The sequence below is a fragment of the Coregonus lavaretus genome (genome assembly GCF_964263955.1).
Source record: "Coregonus lavaretus genome assembly, chromosome: 26".
Lineage (NCBI taxonomy): Eukaryota > Metazoa > Chordata > Actinopteri > Salmoniformes > Salmonidae > Coregonus > Coregonus lavaretus.
In genome coordinates, this window is record NC_140013.1 from 26,857,461 (window position 1) to 26,872,315 (window position 14,855).

Below are 14,855 nucleotides of genomic sequence, written 5' to 3' on the forward strand. Positions count from 1 at the left end.
ATGGACAGGCATTGTCTCGAGACACCGCTGCCACTAGCGAAGACAAGATTGCTGCCTGTGAAACTGAATTAAATTCAATAATAGGCATATACTGTAAGTCACAGAAATAAAATAACACTGTGTGTCTGCACTGCAGCCTTATCCATTCAGATAGGTTATGTCTGGCTGGTCCCCCTATTCTTCTCCGTTGAATGAGCGGCTAACATGAGAATGTGTGGGTGTGGCCCTGAAGTTTTGTACCGAATTAAAACACATCAGCTTCCCTGGCCCAATACAAACCATCTTGTTCTCATTGAAAAGGCATTTCTTTCCTCATTGGACATCTTACCACCACCACCTTGTCTATTAAATTAAACGACATCATGTGCGTATATCTATCCGTATGTACAATATAAAAGAACACTTTGACTACATAATGTACATTACTCCCTTGGCATAGATTGTTGTCTCATGTACACACTCTGCATTGTGATTGGGTTACATATAATCACACAGGATTGGCTTACGCCCCTCTCTCTGTGTTTTGTCTGTAGATTCCCAAAGCTGGATCAACACAGAAAACTCAAACCACTTCATTCACGATAAGGACAGAGAAAGAAACCGTCAAAGGGGATAGGGATTGCAAAGGTAGACTAAATTGCCTACTTGTCCTTTTATTCTAAACTTTCATTCAAACTGCACTGGGTCTGACAGATGTACAACAAATGGGATGGCTGATGCCAAAGCCTGGCCAACGTACTGAGCAGCCATCAACACAATGAGACAGTAATCGAGTGCCACTCTGTTGTTGTGGACCCAAAGGAGAGTACCTACCAGGGGTGGAACCATGCACACTGTACAATACAAGTCCCTAAAATCATACTCATTCCTCCTTTCACTCATCCACAGTATTTGGGAGATTAACTTCAAGGTCATTTGTGCCTCTGTACCTATCTTTGACTTCCTTCCATTCAGTACCTTACAAAGCAAATACAATTATTGTAGCGACCATATTTGTTCAACACACATTCATGGCGTTTTTGACAGGTTTTGGTTTCAGTAACATTGCTAAACAGCGGAGGTAAATAAAATGATTAAAAAAGCAACGATGACCCATCCTGGGGATTGGTGGCACTTCTTCAGGCTGAGACACAGCTGTCTGTCACCCTTCACAACGTTCAGACATGCGCCGGTGGGGGGAGTAAAATAGAAATAGAATAGATACTAAGCCCCCCTTGTCTTAAAGTTATTCTTATCCAGTATATTCAGTCATGTATCTCTATGTACTGTACTTTAACACTTAATTCACCCATATGTTAATTTGGGGAGGAGTTTCCATACCATACCTAACTTCAGTCCTCGGGGGCCTTATTGGTGTCACATTTTTGCCCCAGCCCCAGCTAACAAACCTGACGCCAATAATCAACTAATCATGATCTTCAGTTTAGAATGCAATTAGTTTAATCAACTGTGTTTGCTAGGGACGGGGGGGAAAGTGTGACACCCCTCCAGACCTGGGAGGCCGGAGTTGCCCATCTCTGATGTAGGATGTCCACAGAGCTGAGAGAGAGGATGTGGAGAGAAAAATAAAGGTTTCATCAGAACTCTGATTACCATGTCAGTGATACATCCTATGAATGTGGCTAAAGTTTCTCCTGTTGAGAAAAGCAGATAAGCTGTTCTCTGAATGGGGTCAGGACCATGGAACATGATGTGTCTTAGATGTCGTCATGGAGTCCGTAAAGGATCACAGCGCGTCTGGAGCACAGGAGGCTGCTGAGGGGAGGATGGCTCATAATAATGGCTGGAATGGAGTGAATTGAATAGTATCAAACACATGGAAACCATGGGTGTTTCTCAAAATGCATACTACCTTGCTCCGAGCACGCAAATTGGAGAACGGGAGGGTCGGAGTATGAGTCCAAATCAAAGTATGCGAAACGGAGTGCGGAGGGCACTTCTCGAATGTGTACTCTGTTAATACATATTTTGAAGCATGCATCGATCCAAGCTTCAACAGAAATTATGCAAAGAAATATGACGCAACCATGTGAAAAATGACACAACATTTCTTGAATTCAATGGCAGCCATTATTTGAGCTGAAGCGAGAGAAAATACACTCCGACTTCGGAATTAAATGTTGCCTATTCACATCTCATATGTTGCCTGACTATAATATTTTATCTTGATAGGTTAATAAATACATGTTGTGTTAATTTTGGCATGTTTACCTGCCTACGTCCGTAGAATGCAAGCCCATAATAAGTCAATAGGGCAAACTAGATAGCTACTACTGTTAGCTAGCCAGATAGCCACGAAGAATTGTTAGCTAGCTACCCACAAAGAATTGACATCTACGTTGCATAACATTAGTTTTAGGTCCTTTTTGCCTGTTAAACTATGTGGTTAACTACATTATTACGACTCACATATAGCTTTGTGTATATCTTGTTTCATCTCTGTTGCCATTGTCCTGGCTGGAAGAAGGTTCAGTGAATGGGTAAATCCATAGTAAGTCAGTAGGGCTAGCTAGCTAGCCACGAAGAATTGGTAGCTAGCTACCAACTAAACATTTTTCCCTGTTTAACTAGCTGGCTAGATAGAGTACTACGATTCACATATTTCTAGCTGATAATTATTAGGTAAAACGTTTGCTTTATTTCTATATTGTTTCGTCTATTGTTGCCATTGTCCTGGCTGGAAAAAGGTTCAGTGAATGGGGAGATGCAGCGTGAGGTAATACAGTAGGGGGAGTGCTTCTCAAATGTAATGTTTTATGCGTTCTCCACACTCTCTTCCTCACAAGAACGTACTCAAGAGAACATCACTTGGAGCATGAGAGTGTGGAGCACGGTAGTATGCATATTGATATATTTGATGTGTTCGATACCATTCCATTTATTCCATTCCAGCTATTTCTATGAGCCCGTCCTCCTCAAAATTAGGTGCCACCGGCCGCCTGTGGTCTGAAGGGGTGATCTAACGGTTTCTCTCCTCACAGGGAAAACAGTCTGCTCTCTGTCAGAGGGCCAGGGGTATGTATGTGGGTGTGTGGTTTGTAGCAGGAAGCTCCGGTGTGTCTGCCTGCTGGGATTGGTGCGGTTGGATGAGTTAGAGGCGTAGTTCTCTCTCAGTATTTCATGCCCTCATCCCTCCGTCAAGTCGTCAGCTGCGTGTCTCCATCGGCATCTGGCTCTGACTTTGGATCTCTCTTTTCTCATCCCATCCCTTCTTTCTTTCTTTTTCTCTGCACTCCTCCCGTCCTTTTGATTTGATAAATAAATTAAAGCTCCACTCGGGGTTTCCTTCCACCTCACCACACACAGCGCTGTGCTCGCTCACTGCTTCCCATGCCTTCAAAGTTGAAAGAAAAGTGTAAAAAGAAGTTTAGCCGAGAGACATAAACAGAAATGTTCTGTCTCTGTTTTTTTGTTTTGTTTTGTTGTTTTTTATTCAGTAGGGGGCAAGCATTTCTTATTTTCCCTTTTTAAGTATGCATTCATTAAAAGTTTTTTTGGATTTATATAATTGATTATTTTAATTACATCCTTTTACTAGTAGCATTTCATTGTTTAACGGAAGAGTTTGTGTCTTTGAAGGGGGGGGGGGGGGGGGGGGGTCTTACACTTCAACACAGCCAGGATGGGTTCTCTTCTCCTTCCTACACAGTTTGAAAGGCCTTGGTCTGGGCAGGGACCATGAGAGTGGGGGGAGTGGGCCCAGACATCTGGTTCCTGGAGTTGATGTTGTATTTGGGGGTGCCGGGGGGCTCAGGGGTCTTGTTGGGGGTTACCACCGTGGTGTAGGCTGGGGGGGACTGGGGGAAGTCAGGGGGCTGTCCGTTCTCCTTCAGGGCAGCAATGGCTGGGAGGCGAGGGCGGTGCCCGCGGGGGGCGGTGTTGTGCACCATGGACTGTGTTGAGGAGGCCCCGGAGCGGGAGCTGCCAGAGCGGGACGAGGACAAGGAGTTGGGCTTCACCAGCTTGGCCTTGGGAGCCTCTGCATCCTCCCTGTATGGAGACATACAGCAAAAACAAATAAGAGCTACTTAGATTCGGCCAGTCGTGACCCCAAGCATGCACACAGAGACAAACATAAACTTAGACAAAGTCTACGGCCTTTCTGAGGAAATCCAGTGGAGAAAACTGTCTTATACAATCAGGGAAAAGGGTTTGGTGATGCTCCACTGCACTTGCTGCATTATCATCTGGGTCTGACACAGTGTCTAAATAAAAATAGTCTTATTCGTCTTGGTCTAAATTCACCACATTACACCGGCGCCACCGTCACCAACCCCACTTCAGAAAACTACGTCACCTAGCCTGCGAGCTCCATCCCATCCCGCCCGCTCAGTGGCTAAACATGGCATGTAAACAGGAAACACCTCCCCGTAGTCTGCATTATTTACTACACAGTCTTCCCCAGTCAAGCTGCATTATTCATCTGAACACCGGCAAATAAGCAGCTACACAGCCTCCAAGCTGTGACATTTTTTTTTCTGCTGTAACTAGCTGTGCTATTAGCAGCCTGGAGGCCCCAGTTTACTGTAGCTCTCACTCTGGGAGTCAAACACGGCCTCTATCCATACCTAGGCCCTGCCGCCTGCTAAGGCCTGCTCTGGAGAGAAGAGAAGCGCTGGGCACGGGAGCAGAGAGGTGTGAAAAGGAGGTTGTCAGAAACCAATCAATACTACGCTTGACAATGAGGGATGTACTACAGACACACACGCATGTGTACATACACACGCACAGAAGTTGGTGCTTTGCTTTAGTACTTTAGTTAGACAGAAAGAGCGAAAGAGGAACAGAATAAGAAGAAAAATAACTGACCTGATCTCGTTGGGAGTCTCCTCCTCCTCATACTTCTTCTTCTCCTTCTTGCGGAAGACGAGCCAGATGATTAGGATGATGAGGAGAACACCAAAGGAAACGCCCACCACGGCACCTGCCAGCACGCCCATCCCTCGAACATCTGTGGATCATCACACATCTGTGACATCAGAAGGGCAGAGAAAAACCACCACAAATGCACCAGCACGTACAGTATCCATACTGTGCTGTGCACACATGCAAATATTGATGCTTCTCACATAAACAATCCCTTTGAAAATAATGGTTTAGTCCCGATAGGTAAATCCTGTGAGTTTGTGGATCAAATATTTTTTGCTGGTGTTGTGTGTATTATGTGTTCAGTCCCCTACAAAGCTATGAATCTAACAAAATGGTATCAAACCATTTATGTTGCTGTGTTAACTTATAAATCATGTCCCCAACAGTTCACCCCTTTGTGACCCTAAAATTCCTGTGCTTTTCTGGAAATCTATTACTATGACATTGAAACATGGCTGTTTGAGCGAAGCTGATGACCAATGTCCACTGTTTTAACGGTACAGTCCCCAGTGTTGGTTCACTGAGGCGGGGTGGGGTGGGGGGAACGAATTTTCAGGTGCTGTTGGAAACTACAGTCATTCATCACCATCGTAGCACGGTGTGGTGCGGAGCCGGAGAGCAGTTCTCGCTACTCACACTGCATGGTGACCTCGATGATGCAGTTCTCCTCGCCCACGTCATTGCTGGCAGTGCACTTGTAGACACCTGTACTGTCCTTCGTCAGGTTCCGCAGGGTGACGATCTCTGGATTCTTCTGATCTGTAGGAGAGATAGATAGACTGTGATTTAACAACCTGCTCAACCCGGGAAAGCCTAGAGGACTGGGGTCTGTGGTGCAGTTTGTATTTCCACTACAATGGTTTCATGCACTTCTACAGTTAGCGTGACCTTGAAGAGTAATTTGATTAACAGCATGTAGTAAATCCTTGCAGTGATGTACTGTACTTCATATCAAAGTCTACTCAACTCTGATCCACTCCATTCTATGATAATCTAGTAACAGACCAGCAGCAAGAAAAATGCATTATTAGGCTGTATTAAGGTGAAATTGTATTGATGAGTGTTGAGCCTAGTTAGACCTGACTCATGTTTTGGGCTAACCATTCCTGTCTGTAATAGTGTGTCAGCTCTGATGTATCACACTTTGTGGGACAGAGCAGGAGGAGACAAACTCACAAATGTTGATCTTGGCCTCTGAGAGATTGGATGTACTCAGACTCAGCGTGGCTCTGGTGATTGAAGAGCGGGCCCGTAGACACTGGGGGAATTTAGGGGGAGTTTAAAGAGTTTGTCTGAGAGAACGATGGAGCTTTACGGGGTTCAGAGTCGCTTAGTCATCCCGTCACAACAGCCACGTGATATTACCTTTCACCACCACCAATAAATAATGGCCCACAACGATGTGTTTTATCGCCCAATGAAAACTAATTAGACTGTACAGGTGTTGTTTCATGGAGGTAATTAATTTCTAGGCTTTTGGCATGGGCACGTGCCATGGCTATTGCGAATTGAGTGGGGAAATATTTAATGAAGGTGTGTTGTTGTGGCCTTGAGGGGTAGATGCATCTAGTATAGGGATCATCAACTAGATTCAGCCACGGCACAATTTTATTTTTAGCGGATGGTCAGGGGGCCGGAACGTAATTACTAATCATTTGTAGAATGCAAAATTGACCACAAGAAGCCCAAACAGATATATAACATAATAATTTCAAACCTTGCTTACATTTGTATACGATCACATATATCTCTCTATTAGGTGTGAGAATACTTTTGGACACATTTTCTAAATAAAAATCACTTGGAGCTGATTTGCTGGTGTTTTTACAGTCTTTTATGTCCCCCAATTTTTTGGCAGGAAACTTGCGGGGCCAAATAAAATCACATGCGGGCCAAAATCAGCCGCCAGTTGGGGAACCCTGGTCTAGGAGGTGGATGAAGAATGGCGGAATTGCCATTATTAGGAAGTTTTCATGCTACAGTTGAAGTCGGAAGTTTACATACACTTAGGTTGGAGTCATTAAAACTTGTTTTTCAACCACTCCACTATTTTCTTGTTAACAAACTATAGTTTTGGCAAGTCGGTTAGGACATCTACTTTGTGCATGACACAAGTAATTTTTCCAACAATTGTTTACAGACAGATTATTTCACTTATAATTCATTGTATCACAATTCCAGTGGGTCAGAAGTTTACATACACTAAGTTGACTGTGCCTTTAAAGAGCTTGGAAAATTCCAGAAAATGATGTCATGGCTTTAGAAGCTTCTGATAGGCTAATTGACATAATTTGAGTCAATTGGAGGTGTACCTGTGGATGTATTTCAAGGCCTACCTTCAAACTCAGTGCCTCTTTGCTTGACATCATGGGAAAATCAAAAGAAATCAGCCAAGACCTTAGGAAAAATATTGTAGACCTCCACAAGTCTGGTTCATCCTTGGGAGCAATTTCCAAATGCCTGAAGGTACCACGTTCATCTGTACAAACAATACTACGCAAGTATAAACACCATGGGACCACGCAGCCGTCATACCGCTGAGGAAGGAGACGCATTCTGTCTCCTAGAGATGAACGTACTTTGGTGCGAAAAGTGCAAATCAATCCCAGAACAACAGCAAACGACCTTGTGAAGATGCTGGAGGAAACAGGTACAAAAGTATCTATATCCACAGTAAAACGAGTCCTATATCGACATAACCTGAAAGGCCACTCAGCAAGGAAGAAGCCACTGCTCCAAAACCGCCATAAAAAGCCAGACTACGGTTTGCAACTGCACATGGGGACAAAGATCATACTTTTTGGAGAAATGTCCTCTGGTCTGATGAAACAAAAATAGAACTGTTTGGCCATAATGACCATCGTTATGTTTGGAGGAAAAAGGGGAAGGCTTACAAGCTGAAGAACACCATCCCAACCATGAAGCACGGGGGTGTCAGCATCATGCTGTGGGGGTGCTTTGCTGCAGGAGGGACTGGTGCACTTCACAAAATAGAGGGCATCATGAGGAAGGAAAATTATGTGGATATATTGAAGCAACATCTCAAGACATCAGTCAGGAAGTTAAAGCTTGGTCGCAAATGGGTCTTCCAAATGGACAATGACCCCAAGCATACTTCCAAAGTTGTGGCAAAATGGCTTAAGACAACAAAGTCAAGGTATTGGAGTGGTCATCACAAAGCCCTGACCTCAATCCTATAAGAAAATGTGTGGGCAGAACTGAAAAAGCGTGTGCGAGCAAGAAGGCCTACAAACCTGATTCAGTTACACCAGCTCTGTCAGGAGGAATGGGCCAAAATTCACCTAACTTATTGTGGGAAGCTTGTGGAAGGCTACCCGAAACGTTTGACCCAAGTTAAACAATTTAAAGGCAATGTTACCAAATACTAATTGAGTGTATGTAAACTTCTGACCCACTGGGAATGTGATGAAATAAATCAAAGCTGAAATAAATCATTCTCTCTACTATTATTCTGACATTTCACATTCTTAAAATAAAGTGGTGATCCTAACTGACCTAAGACAGGGAATTTGTACTAGGATTAAATGTCAGGAATTGTGAAAAACTGAATTTAAATGTATTTGGCTAAGGTGTATGTAAACTTCTGACTTCAACTGTATATTGAATCTCCACTACATTTTGGTGTTTGGAGGCAGACTGGAATTTAGGTGTTTGGGGATGAAATTTATTCTGGGAAATACTATCATCAAAGTAACATATACAGTGCCTTCGGAAAGCATTCAGACCCATTGACTTTTTCCACATTTTGTTACATTACAGCCTTATTCTAAAATGGATGAAATAAAAATAAATCCTCAGCAATCTACACAATACCCCATAATGACAAAGCGAAAACAGGTTTTCAGAAATGTTTGCAAAAAATAATAATAATAATAGCAGAAATACCTTATTTACATAAGTATTCAGACCCTTTGATATGAGACTCGAAATTGAGCTCAGGTGCATCTTGTTTCCATTGATCATCCTTGAGATGTTTCTACAACTTGACTGGAGTCCACCTGTGGAAAACTAAATTGATTGGACATGATTTGGAAAGGCACATGCCTGTCTGTATAAGGTCCCACAGTTGACAGTGCATGTCAGAGAAAAAACAAGGCCATGAGGTCGAAGGAATTGTCCATTGAGCTCAGAGACAGGATTTTGTCGAGGCACAGATCTGGGAAAGGGTACGAAAATATTTGTTCAGCATTGAAGGTCCCCAAGAACACGGTGGCCTCCATCATTCTTAAATGGAAGAAGTTTGGAACCACCAAGACTCTTCGTAGAGCTGGCCACCTGGCCAAACTGAGCAATCGGGGGAGAAGGGCCTTGGTCAGGGAGGTGACCAAGAACCCGATGGTCACTCTCACAGTGCTCTAGAGTTCCTCTGTGGAGATGGGAGAACCTTCCAGAAGGACAACCATCTCTGCAGCACTCCACCAATCAAGCCTTTATGGTTGAGTGGCCAGATGGAAGCCACTGAAAATAGATGTGCAGCAACGCTCCCCATCCAACCTGACAGAGCTTGAGAGGATCTGCAGAGAAGAAAGGGAGAAACTCCCCAAATACAGGTGTGCCAAGCTTGTAGCGTCATACCCAAGAAGGCTCGAGGCTGTAATCTCTGCCAAAGGTGCTTCAACAAAGTACTGAGTAAAGGGTCTGAATACTTATGTAAATGTGACATTTCAGTGTTTTATTTTTAATAAATTAGTAAAAATATATAAAAAACGGTTTTTGCTTTGTCATTATGGGGTATTGGGTGTAGATTGATGAGGGGAAAAAACAATTTAATCCATTTTAGAATAAGGCTGTAACTGAACAAAATGAGGAAAAAGTCAAGGGGTCTGAATACTTTCCAAAGGCACTGTTCTATGTAACATCCTCTTTAGGGGACCCGTGCTACACATACACATGGATGAAATGGGGTGCAGCGTGTGTACTTGTGGACAATCTATTTACCTCTCAGTGCCAGTAGGGGGAGTTTCCCAACACTCTTTCCCTTATCCAGCACCCTCTCCCAATTGTATTTGATAGGGTCTGAGCCGTCACTGGATTTGCAGCTCAGTTTAACGTCACTGCCCTCCAACAGCCTGCCGTCCATCCAGCATCGCGGCTTAGAGGGCTTCACTGTAGAAACAACAGAACAGTAGTTATATAACACTACAAATAACACTATTATACAAAAATAACACAGGATGGTACCTACTACGGATAATGATTAATTCATATAATATACTGTTTAGCTCAGAGTATGACATACTGTAGCAGCATGTTTAAACGTGAAATAATAGTAAAAGATTCTTGAGTGTAACAATAGCTTGCTTGTTTCTCATGGAAGTCAATGCTGGGATTAAGAGCAGTATTAAAGGCCCCAGGCCTAGATCAATAAGTGACTGTGAGTTGGTTTTGAAAGCTTGCAGACAGAGACAGGTCAGGAGAGAGTCCTGTGCTCCTAAGTTCCTGTGGCCTGGAGGTCACTAGATGGCCAGCCATGCTCTAAGCTCTGTATGGCTGCTTCACAGCAGCTGCTCCAGTCCTCCCTATATCTCTCCCTCCATCCCTCAACCCATCCCTCTATCCCTCAAGCCATTCCTTCATCACTTCCTCCTTCCTTCCATCCATCCATCCTTTCCCTCCATCCCTTCCCTTCCAGTCTAACTGGCCTGGTGAACATGCTGCTCACATGCTCAGTAAGGGATGTAATAACGGGGCTGAGGAGAGTGCTGTGGATTCTGCAGTACATCTCACAGCTCTGTCAGAGCCAGTTAGGCCGCTCTCTCTGCAGCAGGAGCAGCCAGCGCGAGGACACACACACTGACACAGGGGCCCAGCCAGCCGTCAGCTCCTCTGCCAACCCATTATCTTAACGTCGGGACTGCGAAAGAAAAATGCAAATGTTCGTCTCTCAAAATCGAAAGTGTCACTGCAAAGCTGAGGGCAATTTGTAAAAATCTAGGCGCTAACTCAATGAAATGTCTTTATGGAGGAGAGAGAGAAAAAGAGAAAGGATTAAGAGACTGTTCCATTAAATAACAAATAACCACCGGTTGAACTAATCTCCCATGATGTTTTAATAAATTGCATGGTTTCTGACATTGAGAATGATCTCACTTCCCCCACTGGACTACTAGACGGCTTTGTGGTATTGCTTCTCTCTACTTGCCTGTCTGTCCTTCAAAGCTGTTTGTCTATTCAAAGATATGCAGAGACACATTTACCACAGAACCAGTTAAAACTAAACCTTTTCAAACAGATCAGCCAAGCCTCTGTGTATTGGGGCAATGAAGAAATTTAACAGAACAGAGAATAAAACAACCATGGGGTCTTTGCCTCTGCTAAAGCAGCCCAACTGGCTTTGTCATCATACTTATGAAAGCTGAATGACGGCTCAGAACTCTGTCTGGTATTTAATAATTAAAAAAGAGCTTGTCTGCCGTATAGTTGATGACAGAAAACACATTTTCATATCATGGTAGCAAATTTTATTCCTAATGTTTAAAGGGGAAGTTCACAAATTTTTACATGTAGCCTTATTTTCACTCTTTCTGTGCTTCTAGTTGATCCCCAAACAGTTTTAATTTGTTTTGTTTTGTTACAGAGATAATTGTTTGTCACAATTTGCTGAGTCATCACTTGCCATAGACTACAATGCATTGTGAAAATGTGTTTAAAACATGTTATAAAACGCTCGAAAACACTCCAAACCACCTCATATTACATCAGAATCTCATTCTGGAGAATGCCTCTGCACTCAATTTGGGATTTTCTTTCCACCATGCCATAAACCCATGTTTGAATGATGCTGTTTACAACAACAACAAAAATATGCAAATATGGATTGATGGGACAGTGGAAAACGTTTTCTAATATGGATTACAGAGGCGTTATCCAGAATGAGATTCTGATGTAATATGAGGTGGTTTGGAGCATTTTATAACATGCTTAGACACATTTTCATAATGCATTGTAGTCTATGGCAAGTGATGTGACAACCAATTTTCTCTGTAACAAAACAAAATATAAAGAAATGGTTTGGGGTCTCAACTACATGCACAGAAAGAGTGAAAATAAGGCCACCTGTAAAAATGGGTGAACTTCCCCATTAACAACTAAATTCTGCATCATCTGTTTCAAGCTGACAAGCGGTCAATCCACGTCAGCCATTTTTAGACATAATATATTATTTACGATATGTTACTTCAATATGCCTCAACAACCACACATCTCAGAGACCCTTGCAACAGAGAAACAAGGCCAAACAAAAAATCTAAATCGAATCACTCCGTCTAAATCATATTTAATTATTAGATCAGTCAGCATGAGAGAGGAAATGTGCCGGGCTAATTCCCTATTGATTAGCGTGTGTGAGAGACAGAACTGGAGAGCAGACTCACCCAGCACTATGAGGTTGACCTGGCTCCAGTGGTACTTTCCCCCCGTCTTGACCTTGCAGTAGTACTCTCCAGAGTCGGTCAGCTGTAGGTCACTGAGGAGCAGGGAGGCGTCTCCTTTCAGGTAGTCTCCGGCGAAGGACAGACGACTGGCCTCGCTGGTCACCTCGTTGGTGTACACCTGGCCCCCGAAAAACGTGATGATCTGGGTTGGGGAGAGAGACAATGAGACACACTGAGAGAGCTGTACGCAGAGACATATGTAAAGACATTAGATCTGTATCTGGATTTAGACATGCATGGACACCACTTGCTCATAAAGACACACACACAGTACAGACATGTACCCTCTCTTTGTCTTTTTCTCTCTCTCCCTTGTAAACACACACACACACACACACACACACACACACACACACACACACACACACACACACTACTACAACAACATCAAACACAGCTGTCACAGCAGCCTATTACTCAGGGCAACTGAGAGCCTGCAGATGGGGACTGCTAAACGCTGGTGCCACAGCACATCAGTGCCACAGGAGCTGGGTTTACCTGCTGCGCTCGCAGGTGACGACTGGCCATTTACACACACACACACACACACACACACACACACACACACACACACACACACACACACACACATTCATGTACAACTAACCTTGTGGGGACACAAAGTTCAGTCCCATTCAAAATCCTATTTTCCCTAACCCCTAACCCTAACTCTAACCCTTACCCTAACCCTAACCTTAACCCCAAAACCTAATCTTAACCCTAAATCTAACCCTAGCTCCTAACCCTGAACCTAAACCTAATTCTAACCCTAATACTAATTCTAACCTTAACCCTAAACCCCCTAAAAATAGCATTTGACCTTGTGGGGACTAACAAAATGTCCCAAATTGGTCAAATTTTTGTTATTTTACTATTCTTGTGGACACACACACACACACACACACACACACACACACACACACACACACACACACACTGAGCCCTGCCACAGGCACTCTGTGATATGACCCTGGCACCTGCGCAATGCGTTTCAAGTTACTGTGCATTTGCCAATGGGCACACTCCTGCTGTGTTCATCCATTTTGGATGTGGAGTGTACAGTATTTGCAGGTGTGTATGTGTTTGTCCTTCTGGCTCTGAACATATGTTTATGAGAGGGGGAAAGAGGGGTCTGGATGATGTGTATTTGAATTGAATACAGCATCCAACACCAGAGTCTGTGGAAGGCCTCAGTATATGGGCCTATGGGTGGTTAGCACCATTAGCATTAGCATACGCACCCCCAATTTTTTAATTTTTTAATTTTTAGAGTATATTGGTAGAAGGATTACTTTTATACTATCCCAGGTATTCCTTAAAGAGGTAGGATTTCAAGTGTCTTATTTTAATTAATGGTACTTTCAATTTTATTTCCCAGTTAAATATTCAATGCAATGTGCCAGCCCCTTCAGAAGTTTTAATGTGTTAGTTGTTTTCCCCTTTCTTCCCTTCTCTCCCTCCTCCCTTCTCTCCCTCCTCTATTCTCTCCCTCCTCCCTTCTCTCCTGCCTCCCTTCTCTTGTGGAACCAAATCTCTCACTGCTAATCAACAGATCAGTGTGTTAACGAATGACTTCCATTTCCCCCTGTCTGTTGAAGTCCTCAGTATATGGGCCTATGGGTGGTTAGCACCATTAGCATTAGCATACGCATCCCCAGGTTGGCACCAGTGAACCTTGCCCTTGCTCAGGCTTTCTCTCCCCTCTGTGCTCCTGACACATGTAGCCTGTACGCTCAGCAACAGAGGCTAAATGTTGACAAGCTGCTCTTTTACATTTCAACACGGCCTTCCAGCAAAAATAAAATAATGAGTTATTCATTCCGCCACAAGCACAGTCTCGTTCCTAATCAAATTATCAGACGTTTTACATTTTTCATTTACATTTACGTCATTTAGCAGACGCTCTTATCCAGAGCGACTTACAAATAGGTGCATTCACCTTATGATAGCCAGTGGGACAACCACAAAAAACATTTTTCTAATTTTTTAATGTTTTAATTTTTAGAGTATATTTTTAATTTTCATTTGTTTTATATATATATATATATATATATATATATATATATATATATATATATATATATATATAGAAGGATTTATTTTATACTATCCCAGGTATTCCTTAAAGAGGTAGGGTTTCAAGTGTCTTATTTTAATTAATGGTACTTTCAATTTTATCTCCCAGTTAAATATTCAATGCAATGTGCCAGCCCCTTCAGAAGTTTCAATGTGTTAGTTGTTTTCCCCTTTCTTCCCTTCTTTCCCTCCTCCCTTCTTTCCCTCTTCCCTTCTCTCCCTCCTCCCTTCTCTCCCTCCTCTCTTCTCTCCCGCCTCCCTTCTCTCCCTCCTCCCTTCTCTCCCTCCTCCCTTCTCTCCCTCCTCCCTTCTCTCCCGCCTCCCTTCTCTCCCTCCTCCCTTCTCTCCCTCCTCCCTTCTCTCCCGCCTCCCTTCTCTCCCTCCTCCCTTCTCTCCCTCCTCCCTTCTCTCCTGCCTCCCTTCTCTTGTGGAACCAAATCTCTCACTGCTAATCAA

At 43.4% G+C, this 14,855-nt stretch overlaps 1 protein-coding gene across 1 annotated transcript in view; it reads right to left on the reverse strand.

Annotated features, from left to right (window-relative positions):
• Positions 1–3,287: 3,287 nt before the first annotated feature.
• Positions 3,288–14,855, reverse strand: part of LOC311101322 (CXADR-like membrane protein) — a gene marked incomplete at its 5' end in the record, with an annotated part of 98,983 nt that continues 87,415 nt past the window's right edge. Inside the window, 6 exons of the mRNA XM_084142449.1 lie at positions 3,288–3,334; positions 3,606–3,990; positions 4,810–4,951; positions 5,506–5,628; positions 9,829–9,996; positions 12,264–12,465. Of these exons, the coding sequence (XP_083998575.1) occupies positions 3,642–3,990; positions 4,810–4,951; positions 5,506–5,628; positions 9,829–9,996; positions 12,264–12,465 (984 nt within the window). The 3' untranslated portion in view covers positions 3,288–3,334; positions 3,606–3,641. The remainder of the gene's footprint in view (positions 3,335–3,605; positions 3,991–4,809; positions 4,952–5,505; positions 5,629–9,828; positions 9,997–12,263; positions 12,466–14,855) is intronic.